At 53.0% G+C, this 15,915-nt stretch overlaps 5 protein-coding genes across 5 annotated transcripts; 1 reads left to right on the plus strand and 4 right to left on the minus strand.

Moving 5' to 3' along the window:
- Positions 1 to 275: 275 nt before the first annotated feature.
- Positions 276 to 1,438, minus strand: J4E93_002359 (uncharacterized protein; the record flags this gene model as incomplete). The annotated part of the gene is made up of 6 exons (XM_049340306.1): positions 276 to 818; positions 875 to 908; positions 957 to 1,028; positions 1,078 to 1,165; positions 1,225 to 1,273; positions 1,328 to 1,438. 6 exons carry the CDS (start codon positions 1,436 to 1,438, stop codon positions 276 to 278), a joined length of 897 nt encoding a protein of 298 aa, XP_049202628.1.
- Positions 1,439 to 1,786: 348 nt separating this feature from the next.
- J4E93_002360 (uncharacterized protein) lies at positions 1,787 to 4,339 on the minus strand (the record flags this gene model as incomplete). The annotated part of the gene is made up of 1 exon (XM_049340307.1): positions 1,787 to 4,339. The coding sequence occupies one exon, from the start codon at positions 4,337 to 4,339 to the stop codon at positions 1,787 to 1,789; it is 2,553 nt and encodes an 850-aa protein (XP_049202629.1).
- A 2,052-nt stretch (positions 4,340 to 6,391) lies between these two features.
- On the plus strand, positions 6,392 to 7,651 carry J4E93_002361 (uncharacterized protein; the record flags this gene model as incomplete). The annotated part of the gene is made up of 1 exon (XM_049340308.1): positions 6,392 to 7,651. The coding sequence occupies one exon, from the start codon at positions 6,392 to 6,394 to the stop codon at positions 7,649 to 7,651; it is 1,260 nt and encodes a 419-aa protein (XP_049202630.1).
- A 1,725-nt stretch (positions 7,652 to 9,376) lies between these two features.
- On the minus strand, positions 9,377 to 11,352 carry J4E93_002362 (uncharacterized protein; the record flags this gene model as incomplete). The annotated part of the gene is made up of 4 exons (XM_049340309.1): positions 9,377 to 9,433; positions 9,483 to 9,638; positions 9,685 to 11,175; positions 11,242 to 11,352. The coding sequence occupies 4 exons, from the start codon at positions 11,350 to 11,352 to the stop codon at positions 9,377 to 9,379; spliced, it is 1,815 nt and encodes a 604-aa protein (XP_049202631.1).
- Positions 11,353 to 12,635: 1,283 nt separating this feature from the next.
- Positions 12,636 to 14,546, minus strand: J4E93_002363 (uncharacterized protein; the record flags this gene model as incomplete). The annotated part of the gene is made up of 6 exons (XM_049340310.1): positions 12,636 to 12,829; positions 12,891 to 13,294; positions 13,344 to 13,477; positions 13,527 to 13,861; positions 13,909 to 14,100; positions 14,156 to 14,546. 6 exons carry the CDS (start codon positions 14,544 to 14,546, stop codon positions 12,636 to 12,638), a joined length of 1,650 nt encoding a protein of 549 aa, XP_049202632.1.
- Positions 14,547 to 15,915: the final 1,369 nt, after the last annotated feature.

Consider the following 15,915-nt stretch of genomic DNA (forward strand, 5'->3'; position numbering starts at 1 on the left):
GTCAAGTACCGCATGCCTCACGAACATCTGCCCTCAGGCGCCCTGCCACTGATCGCACCAAACCCCAGAGATACGACGTTGAATCTGCACTCACACTTTGTCAACATGGTTTCCCCGCAGTTATACCTCCTTTGCTACTGGCGCTGTTGGCTTCCCATCAGGACAAGCACAGATTAACGTGGATCATTCACGGAGGTATTCTGCAAGTAAGGCATCTAGTCCAGGCAGCATAGCAGGATGCTCTGATGCTATTTTATTTGTGCAAATCTTCTGTCTTATGACTTGTCCTTCATGGCTCGCAGCGCTCCCATGACATCGATTGGTTGAGTCTTGCCAGTAACCTTCTGGAGCTCGGGATCGTCGACGCGCATGAATACGTTGTGCTTCTTCTCGTCGCCAATCGTGAACTTGCCCTGCGTCTGTTTGTTCTCTTGTGAGAATGTGTCGAGCTTCTTGATGGCATCGTTGTTCAGCACACTCTTGGCAAACTTGACATTACCCTTCGTGTACTCATGCCCGGGGTAAACCTTTGTATCATCTGGAAGAGCCGCCAGGGTCTCATTCAGAGCCTTGTGCATCTGTTCTGGAGTGCCTTCGAAAAACCGCCCGCAACCGCCGATGAACAGTGTGTCTCCGGTAAAAACGGCGCGGTCGTTGCCGTCTTCGAAGTAGAAGCATATGCTGTCTTGCGTATGGCACGGTGTGTGGAGCGCTTTGACGTTGATGGAACCGATCTTGAAGGTACTGTTGTGGCTGGGGGTTTCGGAGACCTTGTCGCAGTCGCGACCGCCAATTACAGGTAAGCCGAACGCCTTGATCTGGGAGGACGGTTAGCTGACGAACTATCGACCTGCTTGCTTCTCTCAAAACTTACTGTATCCACGTTGCCTCCAGCATGGTCTCCATGGCTATCCGATACGTCAGCGAAGTCGCATCGTGTAGCGCGGTTGTCCTACTGGTGAGTGTTGATGATCTTGGTCAGCTTGAGACCTCCGGTGGTAGTCTGTTCCCGCAACACGGGTAGAACTCTATAGCCAAGTCAGCTAGACACCTCCTTCTCTATGTCTCGTAGCGTACTCTGGAGGGTTGGCAGGGTCAATGATAACGGCTTCTTTAGTCTTGTCGTCTGAGACTAGGTAGGCATAGTTGTTGCCCGAACCCTCCCCTGGTTAGTGAGTTAGATGGTTTCTGATGGCTTAAGATGCCCCATCAGGGTGCTCGTACACATGGGGATTGATTGGATATGCATGGTACGTGCAGATGGGGACGATGGCTGCTTGGCGTCAACTTCCGATCTGAGATGATGGTAGCAATTGCTCGCGCTTACCTTGGTAAAAGTGCGAGAGATTGGTGCTAGCGAGTATCGTTTGATGGTCGCAGTAAACACGCTCATGAGGAAGACACCGAACAGGAATTGATGGAGAGTTGAGGAGGCCATGGAGCTCCGCGACGGCCGAGGTGATGATGACGTTGTCGCTCATTATCGATAAGACATGATCACGTGAACCGCGGCCCACATCCAAACGCGTCGAGCTGAGTGCCGAACGCGTTCACCTCAAAGACACGATCCATCCAAAATGGCGCGGCATGCGGCACATCTCCTTTATCATAACAAGGGATCAGACACGATGCGTTTTAACGAAGAGATCTTTCGATACAGTATCTACCATGGAACTACCTAGGTAATGGAACCCATACGCCTGACAAACACCTAAATCAAACCCAGCCACGCCATTTCGATGCTCATGTACAGTCATAACAATCGTCCAACATTACAACGTCCCAACTACAGCAGCGCCCTCAGCCTCTTCTGCAGCTCCGGCTTCTCGGATGATCCTTCACCCCTCAAGCGCTGCTCCTGAGGATCGTGCAATGGATCGCGAGTCACTGTGGCCTTGATCTTCTTGCCAAAGTACTCAATCTCCACGGTCTTCCCTTCACTCACAGTGCTGGGTAGCCATGCGTATGCGACAGGCTTGCGTACCGTGTAGCCGAAGGCGGCACTGGTAACATAGCCCGCTCTTTGACCTTCCACGAAGACAGGCTCCTTGCCCAGAACCACCGAACGACCGTCGTCGACCGTCAAGCATCGAAGTCGCTTAGATGCTGCCTTCCTCGAAAGCTGCTCCAGCGCACCCTTGCCAACGTAGTCCGCCTTCTTGTCCATCTGGATCGCATACGTCACGCCAGCCTCCCAAGGGTTGTGCTCGGAGGTCATGTCGGAACCCGAGGCTCGGATGCCCTTCTCGATTCGCAGTCCGTTGAAGGCAGCGCGACCAGCAGCGACTAGACCGTGGGGCTTGCCCGACTCCCACAATATATCCCAAAGACGCTGGCCATACTCAGGTGTGGTCTGAATCTCCCAACCAAACTCTCCGACGAACGATTTTCGGAACATGGTGACGGGAATTCCAGCTATGCTTGTCTTCTTCACACCCATGTACGGCAAGCCTTTGTTGCTGTAGTCATCGGAGCTCACCGTGCGAATGACGTCTCGTGCGCGGGGACCCCAGAGACCAAGGCAACATGTGCTTCCAGTGATGTCTCGCACCTGAGCCCACTGACCGGATGTGTGCTTGTGTTGACGGCGAGCTTCGCGCGTGAGGTAGGCAAGATCGGTCGCTGTGTTTGCACCTACTTGGAAGAGGTCCTCCTCGATTCTCGAAACGAAAATGTCGCTCAGTACGCCACCGTGGCCGTTGACGAGTAGTGTATGGGTGATGGCGCCGGGTTGCTTAGAAACGTCACTGGTCGTCAATCTCTGGAGCAGGTGAACGGCACCAGGACCTGAAACCTCGAACCTGTGGAAGGTTGTCATGTCGTACAGCGCTACTGCGTTCCGTGTCTTCCAGGCTTCCGCCGCGGCAATGGGCGAGTAGAACTTGGATGACCAGGCGTCCCGATCAACAGGCTTCCACTCTTCCGGAAGGGTGTTGACCAAGCCTGCGTTCGCTTCGTACCAGTGTGGACGCTCCCAACCTCCTACCTCCAAGAAGAAGGCGCCTTGTTCCTGTTGTCGTGCGTAGAATGGGCTGACGCGAAGGTTGCGAGGGTTCTCTTTCGGTGCGAGAGGGTGGATGATGTCGTAAATCTCGACGAAGTTCTGCTGCGAAGTTTCGCTGACGTATTCCGGGCTAAGCTGGACTTCCTCGAATCGTGTCAACTCACACTCAGCAATGTCGATAGTTGAACGGCCCTCTGTAAGGGTCTCCGCTACAGCTCGAGCCACACCGGCCGAGTGTGTCACCCACACGGCTTCGGCGACCCAGAAGTTGTCGAGATTGGGAGCTTGTCCAACGACGGATCCACCGTCTGGCGTGAAAGAGAAGATACCATTGAAACCATCCGCGATCTCAGTGTTGCGCAAGACCGGAAGCAGTTCTTTGGTGGCCTTCCAGGCAGGCTCAAAGTCCTCTGGTGTGAAATCCAGGCGAGAAGGCATGTGCTTCTCATCGACATGTTTGGGTGTCACACCCAGGTCTGAAGCCTTGACGGGCATCGGACGGTGGCCATAGTAGCCAATACCAAATTGTTCGCCATGCTCTCGGTAGTATAGGTCTTGGTCTTGGTGTCGCAGGATCGGCAGCTCGGCGTTCATGGCGTTGATCTTCTTGTTGACTTCGCGGTTCTCGAGGCCGGGGACAGCTGTAGTCTTCGCGTACTGGTGCCCTAGAGGAAGGAGAGGAACCTTCAGCCCAATCATAGCTCCAATTTCTACGCCCCAGAAGCCAGCACACGACACAACTATATCCGCCGGTACAGAGCCGTTGTTGGTCGTCACACCGGTGACACGGCCGTCCGCTTGTTCGATTCCGGTAACGACGGTGTGCTCGAGGTACTTGACGCCGGCGTTGCGCGTGTTCTCGATGAGGATCTGTGTCGCACGAGCTGCTAGTGCTAGGCCATCGCTTGGAATGTGAAGACCACCTAGCACCATATCCTTGTTAAGGAGAGGGTACTTCTCGAGACAATCTTCAGGGCTGATCAAGTTTGCCTCGATACCCCACGATTGCGCGTATCCGTGTTTGCGCTTGAGCTCCTCCAGTCGTTCTGGAGTCGTCGCGATCTCCAAGCCGCCCAATTGGTTGAAGCAGTTTTGTCCGTCTTTCTCGAGCGCTGACAGCTTTTCGACTGTGTACTTCGCGAGTAAGGTCATCGTTTTGGAGGGATTGGTCTGGAAGACTAGGCCGGGCGCATGCGATGTTGAGCCACCGGGCATGCTCAATGGGCCCTGCTCAACGACGGTGATGTTGTTCCATCCTCGTGAAACCAGCTCGTCAGCGAGGTTAGTGCCGACAACGCCGGCGCCGATAATAACAACGCGCTGGGAGGTCGCCATTGCAAAAGAGTTGAAAAGTATGGAATTTGACAGTTGGTTTCCCAAGGCTGTAGGAGGAACTCCTCTTAAAGCTGCTTGCACTCGCGATAACGGACCATTTCACTGCGCTCTGCCATCATAGGAGCCGAAACTAAGCGCAGCGCAAACTTCAATTGGCAAAATAATTCCCATGGTGTGGCCAACGGCAGAGTGATGCACGGAAGCAGCCCACCGCCCCGCATGAGATACTTACGACATTGGTGGGGAAGATGCCAGTCGTGGATGTAGGGTCCTGATGTCCATTTTGGGCTTAGTGATTATGGTGCGGACGCATGGAGGCGAATCGTCTCGGGACTACAATAGCCTGCAACAACCCCGCCTCGCGTGTGCGCAACACCATCCCGTCTTTCTCACGATCTTTATCCCAACCCGAAATTCGTCTCACTTCACATCAGACTTGGATTGCAGGTAAGTATGCATAGTATGGAGAGCTTAGCATGCTTTTCCCGTCAATCGAACCTAATGCGGCTGTCGTGCCGCAAAGATTCACCGATCTTGCTCGCTGCAATACATCATTGTAACAAGGATAAGCGTTGCTTCAACATTGAGGGTGACTTTCCGCCATCAAACCTTGCGCCAACCCATCGCGACCCACAAAGCCGATGTGAAAGACACTAGGCATTGAAAGCGTTGCGACAAAAGCCATGCGACAACAACCCTACCGGACCCAGCCTCGATCCTACGGGGCTTCTCGAGAGCACAAACCCCTTTTTAATCGGCAACTGCACAGCACCACGTGCAGAAAGGCGGAACCATCTGGACCATGATGCCAGCCCGTGTGGTGTCACCCACACCGCATGCCCTCGATCACTGAGTCGCGCCCTGAGCAGTCTTCGCAATGGACTCACCTTGAAGTTGTCTCTGATTGCATTCATCGATGAGTCGATACTGCAAGACAAGCGACAGCTTATATCGCCAAATCACCCCAGACGCCTCCAGTGTCAAGGCAGGCCCAACGTAACACTTTGCTGCGCTGTCAGCACCAGCCGGGCAAATTCACGACTGCGATTGCCGAAAGCACCCAAAGCCTCCCGATTACTCTCCATATCGTCAGGAGGGGTAGTGACACGCGGGCTGCCACGGTAATCATCCACGAACAAGGGCGCTGCCATTCAGACCAGCGACGCCTTGCTGTCGTAGACGTTGCGCGACTCGTGTGGCGTCATTCACACTCAATGACAACGCGCTCGACGGTGCGTATGCTCCGACGTTCGCTCTATACCCTCAATCAGAGTAAAATGGGCTATAGTCTAGCAGACGTTATCAGCTGCGGTACCACACCCAAGCCCGACAGCTCATCAAGATAGCATCGCTATCTCGATATTTCGACGATAACAGCTGCGATCAACATCGTCAGCGAAGATTCTCGATAAGAGCGCGATAGCACTTGGATAATGCGACCGTAATAGTTCCGCCAGAACTTGGTGGTCGCAGACTGATCGCGCCTTGGGCTGGCGTCCGTTGTCCGCATTTGGAAATCAGATCCATTCAAGTCCGTGCCAACATGAGGGGCAATGACGAGAACGGTCTATACGTTCAGTCACCATGACTTTCTCCTGCATTGCATGCACAGTCAATGAAACTACTCTGGGGTAATACGACGCTGCCCAGTAATATGACGCCGTTGAGCTCTAGCACAGTATTCTAGAATGTTGAATTGATCACGATGGCAGAACGTGCGGTAACGGAGAGACGTGAAAAATAGTCAGGTTGTGTGGCGCTTGACGGTCACCTGCAGCCGAATTACGTTCCCACGTCCCACTGGTTATCGCTCGTCGGGCGCGAATGGAAGCCATAACCCCATGGGGACTTAGTTGTTTGTCTTACTTGATAAGACTGAGGAGTTAAGAGCCTCGAGAAGAGGGTATAATAACGCCTGCGACATCCCCAACCCAACGTCCATCTTCTCTATCAGACTTGCCCAACACACAATCGTGGTCGCTTCCAATTACCTTTAGCACGCCACTATCCTACAACAAGCATAACATCACATTTTAACACACAACCTTCACAATGGTCGGGTCACTCCTGAGCTACCTTGGCTTTGGCGGCTCAGCCGCCGCCCAGGCTCCACCAGAGAATCAGCCCGTACGGGCCCTCCCCGCCAACTGGTATACCTCTGAAGAGATGTACCAACTCGAGCGACGCGCTATCTTCACCCGACGATGGCTCATTCTTACCCACAAGTCGAGACTCGCCAACCCTGGCGACTTCCTTCGCTACAACGTCGCCAACTACGACATCGTCGTCTCCAAGGACCGGTCCGGCGAGATCAACGCATTCCACAACGTATGCAGACATCGCGCGTATCCCGTAGTCGAGAAGGATGGAGGCAATGCCAAGATCTTCTCCTGCAAGTACCACGGCTGGTCGTATGGCCTCAACGGCAAGCTCGCGAAGGCACCGGGATACCAAGAGCTCCAGAACTTCGAGAAGGCCAAGAACGGTCTCTTCCCCATTCACACACGCATCGACCGCAACGGCTTTGTCTGGATCAACATGGATGCGAAGAAGGAGCCCGAGGTATCATGGGAGTCACAGTTCGACCACGTCGACGAACAGGCGCGCTTCGGTCAGTTCAACTTTGACGACTACGAGTTTGACCACACCTGGAATCTCGACGGTCCATTCAACTGGAAGATTCTCGCCGACAACTTCAACGAATGCTACCACTGCAAGAGCACACACCCCGATCTCACAACAGGTTTGATCGATCTCGAGAGCTACGACGTCTACTGCTCGGCCGACCACATCCAGCACGACCCCAAGACCCCTCAAGACCGTAAGGACCTCGGCCAAGAGATCTGCTCCACCTACTGCTTCCCCAACGCCTCCTTCACCGTCACAAAACACTTCCTCTTCATGCAGAAGTTCATGCCCAAGTCACCTACCGAGTCAGTCATGTACTACGAGGTCTGGCGCAACAAGCACTCCAAGGAAGAAGACTTCCTCCTCATCAGCGACACCTACAAGCGCGTCATGGGCGAGGACAAGGTTCTATGTGAGCGTGCGCAGAAGAACATCGAGGCTGGCATCTTTGTCAACGGTGAGCTGCACCCACACATGGAGAAGGGCCCCCTCTTCTTCCAGAAGCGATGTCGCGAGATCGTCATGGAGCACGGCGCGAAGGAGAAGAAGGCCGGTCAGAAGATCTGGCCTGCTAAGCAGCAACTCGAGCCCACTGGTGCCTCGGCCATCAGCAAGGAGATGGAGGACTTCTGCGAGGGTCTTGCTTGCGGCAACGACAACGAGAAGAGCGACCTCGCTTGGTAAGCGACGACTTGACATTCACGATTCATGATGCATGGCCTTGGTGTTTGGGTGTTATGAGTACTTGAGGCTTTGAACTCGTACTTTGGGGTTTGTCGTTTGCCAGCATTCTTTGTAATGACTCTTAGCGATGACTTTCATAGCGCATATGTTCCTTTCCTTTCTCTATGTAGAATCCATCTTTATGCCTCTACTACACATCGTCGCTGGCTCTTCTTGGTGATACGCATTTGCGGGTATGGCTTTGACCCTGTCTGCCTCTTCCCTGAGCATGACGTATCAGTATCTCTATCCTTCTTCTTCCCCACATGAACATATCCGCGCGTCGCATGCCAGATCTGCATCGCCGTTAACGGACATTTGATATCGCACGGTGTTTCGGTCCTAATTGGGAAAGATTGTGCGTCGACCAATCGGATGCAGTGGTGCTACCTGAAGATAGCCGCTTGAGCTGCGAACGATGCGATAACAATGATGGTTTGAATGAGCTGATGATAGCACATGAAAAAGTTGAGTAATCGGTATGGTGACGATTCTTTGACTAAAGGTGAAAGCACCGAACTTCTATGACGGAAGCTGCATCTGGCGGGACGGGATCAGCAGTTGCGATGCACCCATCCCTGTAGAGCTCTTTCCGGTGGCATACAATTACATGTGGTCATTATGGAGAAATTACGAGATGTCGATATTGGTTTTCTAGTAATACGCAGAATGCCATGTGTGCGTTCTCACCTGGGCAAGTATGGGACGTGTCACGTTACGTGATGACGTAATCGCACCGCATCCCAAACACCCTGATGGCACGCGGGGCGTGTTTGACGTGACTTGCATGGACAGCCTCATCGCGATGCGAGATCAACAAATCAGCAAGATAACACGACCAAGCTATCTTCACCAGCCACGTTGAGAATCATGTCCAGAGCGAAGCACATCGTTTTCGATATAGTTGGCACGCTTGTGTCGCACGAGCATTTCTATGCCGTCATTGACCAACGCCTGGGCCCCAAACTTCAGGCCAACAACATCTCCGCACGCCTCCTTGGTTTCGCTTGGTTAGAAAGCGCGGAGCGTGAGTACACCTACCTCTCGATTTCGGGCAGCTACGTACCTTTCGCAAAGGTCTTCGAATCCATCTTTTTCCGCATCTTGCATTTCGCCGGCGTACCCGAGCCGCGCAGTATCGCGACTGAGGAAGATGTCAAATACTTCATACAAGAATATAGGAAGTGTGAGGTTCGGCCAGGCGCAAAAGAATGTGTGGACATAATGAAAAAGGCTGGCTGGACGGTTTGAGCGTTCACTAGTGGCGATCGTCCACGAGTTTTGGGATACTTTGAGAGAGGCAACATCGACATCGACAACGAGCATATTGTGACGTGCGACGATGTTGGTGTCGGAAAACCAGATCTCAAGGCGTATGAGAAGCTGAAACAAAAGATTGGTGTTGACAGCAAAGCTGGTGATCTCTGGTTTGCGGCTGCACATGGCTGGGATGTAAGCGCAGCGGGAAGGGCAGGGTTCAAGACAGCGTATTGTTTGGTGTTGGAGAAGGAGGCATTGGACGATGTGTTTGGTAAGATGGACGTTGTTGCTAAAACGCTGCCCGAACTTGCAGAGAAGGTGACCTCACAGTAAGAAGCAATGATAGCGGACAATACGTCGCACTTGGGTTTGAAGTCTCTCAATTAACACGATGGCGCTGTCTAGTACGGCTTCCACGCGGGCGACCTAGCGGCTGCGCTTGATATCATCGGCAATCTTCTCTGCCAACGCGTATATCGTACTCTGATAGAATGTCAGTGATGCAACCAACGATGCGAATTAGATAACATACCTGTGGATGTCCGGGAGGCAATAACGCGAACGAGCTGGCGTCTACAACTCTCAAACCGGTCACACCAATAACCTTCGCCTTGCTGTCCACGACCGCATCTGGATCATCGATCTTCCCCATCTTGCACGTACAGGATGCGTGCCACACAGTCATCAACTGCTATCGTTAGTACATACAGGTTTGGTAGACTTGGAAGACTTACAGTATCGCGGACGGTATTGAGGATTTGCTCATCAGTCTCAACCTTAGGTCCAGGGAAGTATTCTTTCGTATCCGCAAGACCAGCCTTCATGGCATCTGTAGCAAATGCTTGACGCATGCGCTTGTAGGCGGCAACTGCAAGTGCTTGATCAGTGGGGTCAGTCAACCAGCCCGGATCAATCGAAGGTAGCTGAGCTGTGCTAGAGCTTGTGATGGTCACTGAACCACGGGAGAGGGGCGCAACAAGAGCGCCGAGAATGGACGCGTATTGGTAGCCGTCCTTGGGCTGGCTTGCGAAGAGACTGGAGAAATCACCAATGTAGCCAGGTGCAGACAGGTATTCGATCTCGGGCCAGGAAGCAGGGAACTGGTCCAGCACTGACGCAGCTTCCGAAGAGATTAGGTTGCGAGGAGCCTTCTCCCAGGCTAGGAAGTCGCAGACGGGGTTGGTAAGGGGACCCTTCTTGAGAATGCTGTAATCGAATGCGAACTGAGCGCCGACATACAGAAGGTCGTTGGCCAGTTTTGTGAACGTCTGGACCTTGTAGCGGTAGGTTGGACCGAAGAAGATGTGATCTTGCATGTTTTGACCAACACCGCGGCGGTCAGCAAGGACGGGAATGTTGAACTTCTTGAGCTGTGCAGCAGGCCCGACTCCAGAGACCATAAGCAGCTGGGGAGACTGGAAAGCACCGGCCGAAAGGATCACTTCTCGCTTTGCGGTAAGGACAATTCCAAGGGGTAACTGGACACCAGTGGCACGCTTCTCGCTATTAAAGATGATCTTCTCAGCGCGGGTCAGAGTGTACACTTTGAGGTTAGGACGACTCTTCGCAGCCTCAAGAAAGGTTGTTTGGCTCGACGCGCGCTTCTGGTTGCCGGGCGTGATCGTCGAACTACAGTACTGAGCTCCCATGAGTTCTCCAGAGTTGAAGTCGGGCCTAGTCTGGATACCAATGCCGTTCATGCCTCCTTCCATGTAGCTTGAGAAAGGTCCAGCATAGTTCGCGTAAGAGACATCCAGAGGCCCTCCGCTGGCATCGAAGGCACTTGCGACATATTCGGCCGAACCATTGCTTGCACGAAGTTTGGTGTTGGGTGGTGTGAACTTGACTGACTTCTTGAAATAGGGCATCAAGTTATCGAAAGTGTACGAGTCGTCTCCGACTTCATCTGCCCAGCGCTGGTACGAGCCGCGATCACCGCGCTGGTAGATCATGAAATTTCGGGCTGAGCTTCCACCCAGGCACTTTCCTCGTGCATACTTGACTCGCCTACCATTTGCGCCGGCTTGAGGGGCGGTAATGAAGTTCCAGTCCACGAGAAGATTCTGATCTAATGGGCTGGAGCCTGACCACAGAACATCTCCAGCTGGAGTCGATGACAAAAGCGGGTTCGCGATCTGATAGAGAGCACCAGCCTCAATCACAGCGACCTTCATGGTACTGTCTTCAGACAACCGATTCGCGAGTGTAAGACCCGCGGTACCACCCTTTACTACGTGTTAGCGCAACCATATCTTTACAGGCTGGCGCAAGCTAGATGAGCGAGAACTTACACCGATAATGACATAGTCGAATTCAGCATTCTGTCTCTTTTCATGCTCTGCAACTGGTACAGCAGAAATAAAGGAAATTAGCAAAGTAACGAGTGACAATGAAGCGCGCATGATGACTGGCGTTGGATGATCAAGAAGCTGTAGTATCCTGATGATACCATATGAACCTGGCGATCGTCTTTTCTATATACGCGCTTTCGCTCCATCCAAGTCCTGGGCAATGCTAGTGAGATCCGAATGCCGGGCTCAACCACAAACTATGGCTTTCCTGCGATCTTGGACACTACGTTAAGTTGGAGCAGTCGCAAACTACAACACCCCCAGACCTGGTCTGGAGAGCATGGCGCAATAAAAGGCTGAGCTCAAGTAGGTCTAGAGTAAGGATACCTAGCCACTTTGAACGGAAGATCACCCGACAAGCTTTTTAATCCAGGTTCATCGCTCGGCTGCGTCTGCCTACGAAACATTGGCTTCTATTTTACGAGCACTTAGCGAGCGTGAGATGCTTTTTAGGTGGTCGAAGCTCGAAGCCACAAATTATAGTTTATTTGGAGGCTTCAAATGTCCCGAAGAGCCGAGGCCAACATGGCAAGCTATCCCATCATCACTTCGGCGTGAGTTTGAGCGCAGTGCGTACGGAGCCCCTATCCCTGAAGACAGCCGTTTGGAGCCGAATTTAAGTACCGCCTGCGTGCGCTATAGAAACCGTGCCGTCTTTTGGTCTCTGTGCCTGAGCGCTAATGGACGTTTGAGCTGGAACTTTAGCCGAGTTTTTGTTTTAAGTATTGGGGGCTTGATGACGTTGCATGCATCTGCACCTTGTGGTCTCATGGACTCTGACTTGGCAAAGCGATGCGATGCTTCCTCAAGCATAGGCTTCTGCGGACATTCCACTCCAATCCAAACATCGTGGTCGACTATGACGAGATCTTTCGAGGAAGCGCACGCGCAGAACATCAACACCGGGGTAGACAACGTCGAATGCCTGTAGACCGAGCATTTTCCCCGAACTTCATTTAGTGCTGAGGAGCGGGCTGTTTTTCCGCTCTCTCCCCAATGCTTCGCGCGTCACGTTACCAGAATACTTTTGAGCACTAGACCACACCAAGCCGCTTGGAAATTGGGTTGCGCGAATGAGCTATTAGTACAACGTCCGTGCGCACCATCATCATGGAACACCACCATTAGCGATTGGAAAACCAGTTTGGATAGCTTCTTGTGACAGCTGGAGGATTCACAGCCCCTTCCATCGAATTTGGTACTACCACACACCCTCAGCCTCCTACTGCCAACTCCCATAATTGGAATACGGATATGCGCATGCTCTCACCCTTCACAGGCCCAACTTGAGGTACGTCCAAGATGCATGCTCAACAGCATCCTTCACCCGATGCTCAAGCGCTCTTGCGCGGCGTGAATCGTAGCTGAAGAGCCGGAAGCGTCACGGTGAATGTGTCCATTATCTCCTTCTCAAATGCCTCTCCAGTCTCTCCAGGCGCGAAGGAGACGTCGAAATTCTGCGCGATCATCGAAAGCGAGATACGTAAGCTCATTTGGGCCAGGTTCTTACCGGGGCAGCTGTATGCGCCTACGAAAATGTTAGCTGCTGACTGCGAGTCTAGGACGACGACCGTATGAAAAGGACTTACCCAGAGAGAAAGGCAGGTATGGAGCCTGGTCAGTCTCCATCTCAGTCCTCTTTTCGCCAAACCTCTCCGGAACGAAGTCTTCAGCCTGCTGCCACCATCGAGGGTCTCTTTGAATGAGTGAGACTGGAATCACGACGTTCGTGTTGCCGGGAATGTACGTGTCATCGATTTGAATGCCCTTTGCTGGTGTTTCGCGCGCTCCACCAGTCAATAGAGCCGGGCGAAGTCGCAGTGTCTCGCTGAGGAAATCGTCCAGATAAGAGATCGACTTGACCTTTTCGTAGGACCACTGGCTGTATCCACCCGGCATTGCTTGATCGAGGAATTGCTGGAGCCTTTTCTGCTTGTCAGGGCATTTGGCGAGGTAGTAGAGAGCTCCTGCGAGCGTGGTGGCTGTAGTTTCACTACATCCCGTCAGCGGTGTCTCTGGGTTTCTACATCAGAATTACCTACCTTCCGGCAATGATCATTACTCTCGAATCGTCCTCCAAGGCTTCTGGGCTTGGCGAGGCGGAAACGTCATTCTCCTTCACAGCCTTGAGTAACCAGGACACGACGTCTTGCGGATACTTTTCGCCGTCCCAGGTCTATATTTCGTTAATTGTTTGCCACCGGTAGTACGATCACAACACACACCTTGTGCTTTTCGCGAATCTGGCCTGCGCAGAAGGAGAAGAAGTCCGAATAGCCCGCCGCCGCTCCGGGAATAGAGCCCAGAACGTTCAAGAGCCACGGAACCGTGCTCATGATTCCCAGCATGGTCATGTGGGCATGCACTCCCTTGATAGCAGGGTGCTCGACACCGCTCGTGAGATTGTTAAAGTCTTTGCCGAAGCCGACCTCACCCATGACGTCGAAGCTGAAGAACATTGACCAGGTGGACACATCCATTGAGGTTGCTCCTTTGGTTGCCAGTTGGGTCTTGAACAAGTCCGCCTTTGCTTTGATGCGTGGCTCGTAGGTGTTGAGCGCTATGTAAAGTTAGAGGTACTCGTATAGCTCGTGAGCTCATACACACCTTTGATGGAAAACCCGCGATCCCATGCACGGCGACGAAGGCGGTGGCTGTTGAAGTCACGCGTCATGTGTACGGAACATTTCTTTGGGTCGTTCCCGGTTTGGCCATACCACGTTGACTTCAAACATTCCGAGTTGGGCCCATAAAGAGTCGGAACGGCTGACTTGCGTAGAACACTGATCTCTCGTGGACCTTTGATGGCTATTAACATCCGCTCGTGCCAAGCCTCAATTTGGTGTTCGCTCACCTGTGCGCACGAAGTCACCGTACTGCTCGTGCATCTTTTCCAGCTCTCTGAAGTATTTGACGTCCTTCGCCGCGAGACTTGCAGCGTGAAACTTGGAGACCTTTGCGGCGAACGGGCCTGGGAATTTTCGACATCGGTGGAAGAATACTCGGTAAATGGCAATGCTGGCGAGCAATCCGGTGCTGAAACTGGTCGCAAACAGTAAAGCTTTCGCCAATCCAAAGACGTAGAACATCCCGAAGAAGCTCAAAGTGAAAGCTGCCATGAAGTGGAACATGACCAGCTCAAACTCGAATGGTCGAATTGAGAAGTGGAAAACAATGCCAAACAGAACAGCAGCTGCGACACCTTGCGACACGCTGCGCTGAGCGGCATCTCGAAAGAGTTCCATGGTGATCGTGGAAGCTCTAAGAGTTTAGCAGAGCTATCCAGTGGGATTCAAGATGTCGAGGAAACGGGCAGGGCTCCAGCTCGGAGACAGAATCCAAGGTGCATAGCTTCGAATATAGGCATCCCAGCCAACACGCGCTATTTGCCCACTTGATCGTTTCCAGTAAACCTCCGCAAGTTTTGAAGACGGCTGGTATCTTCTCCACGGTCCGAAAATCCCCATGATGAAGATGCAGGAGTAGCGCGCATCCTTCGAGGGGGGTTTGATTTACCTAAACTCCGAACGGTTCAAGGCCATCGAGCGACCTCTGATAGGCCCAAGATACTCCAGGCGAGCTTTGCTAGCTGCAGCATGCCCTGTACAGCCCACGTCTCGAATTTTCCGGCTCTTTACCAGTGATTGCGTTGTCTGCGTGTTGTGCCCGGGGCTCGATTCTCGCAACGATAACGCAGCCGAACAGCACTTAGAATTGAGCGGCCAAAATTCTCTTCCAGTGGATGCTTGTATGCGTCTACATATCATTCAGGAGCGTCGGTGTCCCACTTGGGCCCTTGTTGCAGTGAAGCTAACGGTTGTTGTGGTGGACGTGCCACCTGGCAGCACGGCTCTGCTAGCGGGGCGCGGAAGCGGCTCGCCTGCAGCCACGGCTGTTGTCTTCACCCGCTCCCCTGGGGACCACGCGTTGACGTCGGGCGACTCGACCAACGGGAACCACGTCTTGTTGCGGCAAATGCGCAGTCTCGAGGATCCTTCGCTTCTCGCGATTCATGCCAGGCCTCCCACATACGCACATCTTTCCCAGCAATCGGGCCTCCTTCAGCTGCCCAGGTAGAGTCTGCGGGTCGAGGATCCTGCCGCACTCTTCCTTTCGTATCTTGTGCGCATGGCTTTGCGGAAGCATGCTGGCATGTACGTGAAAATTTCAAGCAGCTGCTTATGTTCACTTGTTCCATACGCATTCCTAGCGTGTGCTTGTCGCCGGCTCGGGGCAGCCCTCGCACTAGGTTAGGTCGAGGGTCGAGCCGTGAACCCACGCGGCCAACCTGCCCGCTCCCTAGGCGCCCGCTTAACGCAATGAAGCACAATTCTAATCATGCAGCAGAGCGGCCTGGAAGCACAACTTATCCTGGAAGATGCGGAGGATCCGACAGGAGTGATTTAAAAACAAAGCTCAAATATGGACATCACTTACCGATCATGGCAATGCATGCATCGCATTCGGTTTGATGCATCGGGGATATTTATCTCGAGCCCGTGGGGGCGGGCAGGGCAGGGTGTTGGTGCCAGGCCTTGAAACCGTTCGTAAACGGGGCATGACGAGGACTTCTTTTTGCGAGCGTTCATCTCCTATAGGTACTTCTTGAATCGT

Source organism: Alternaria ventricosa, assembly GCF_023758065.1.
Source record: "Alternaria ventricosa strain BMP 2768 chromosome Unknown scaffold_3, whole genome shotgun sequence".
NCBI lineage: Eukaryota > Fungi > Ascomycota > Dothideomycetes > Pleosporales > Pleosporaceae > Alternaria > Alternaria ventricosa.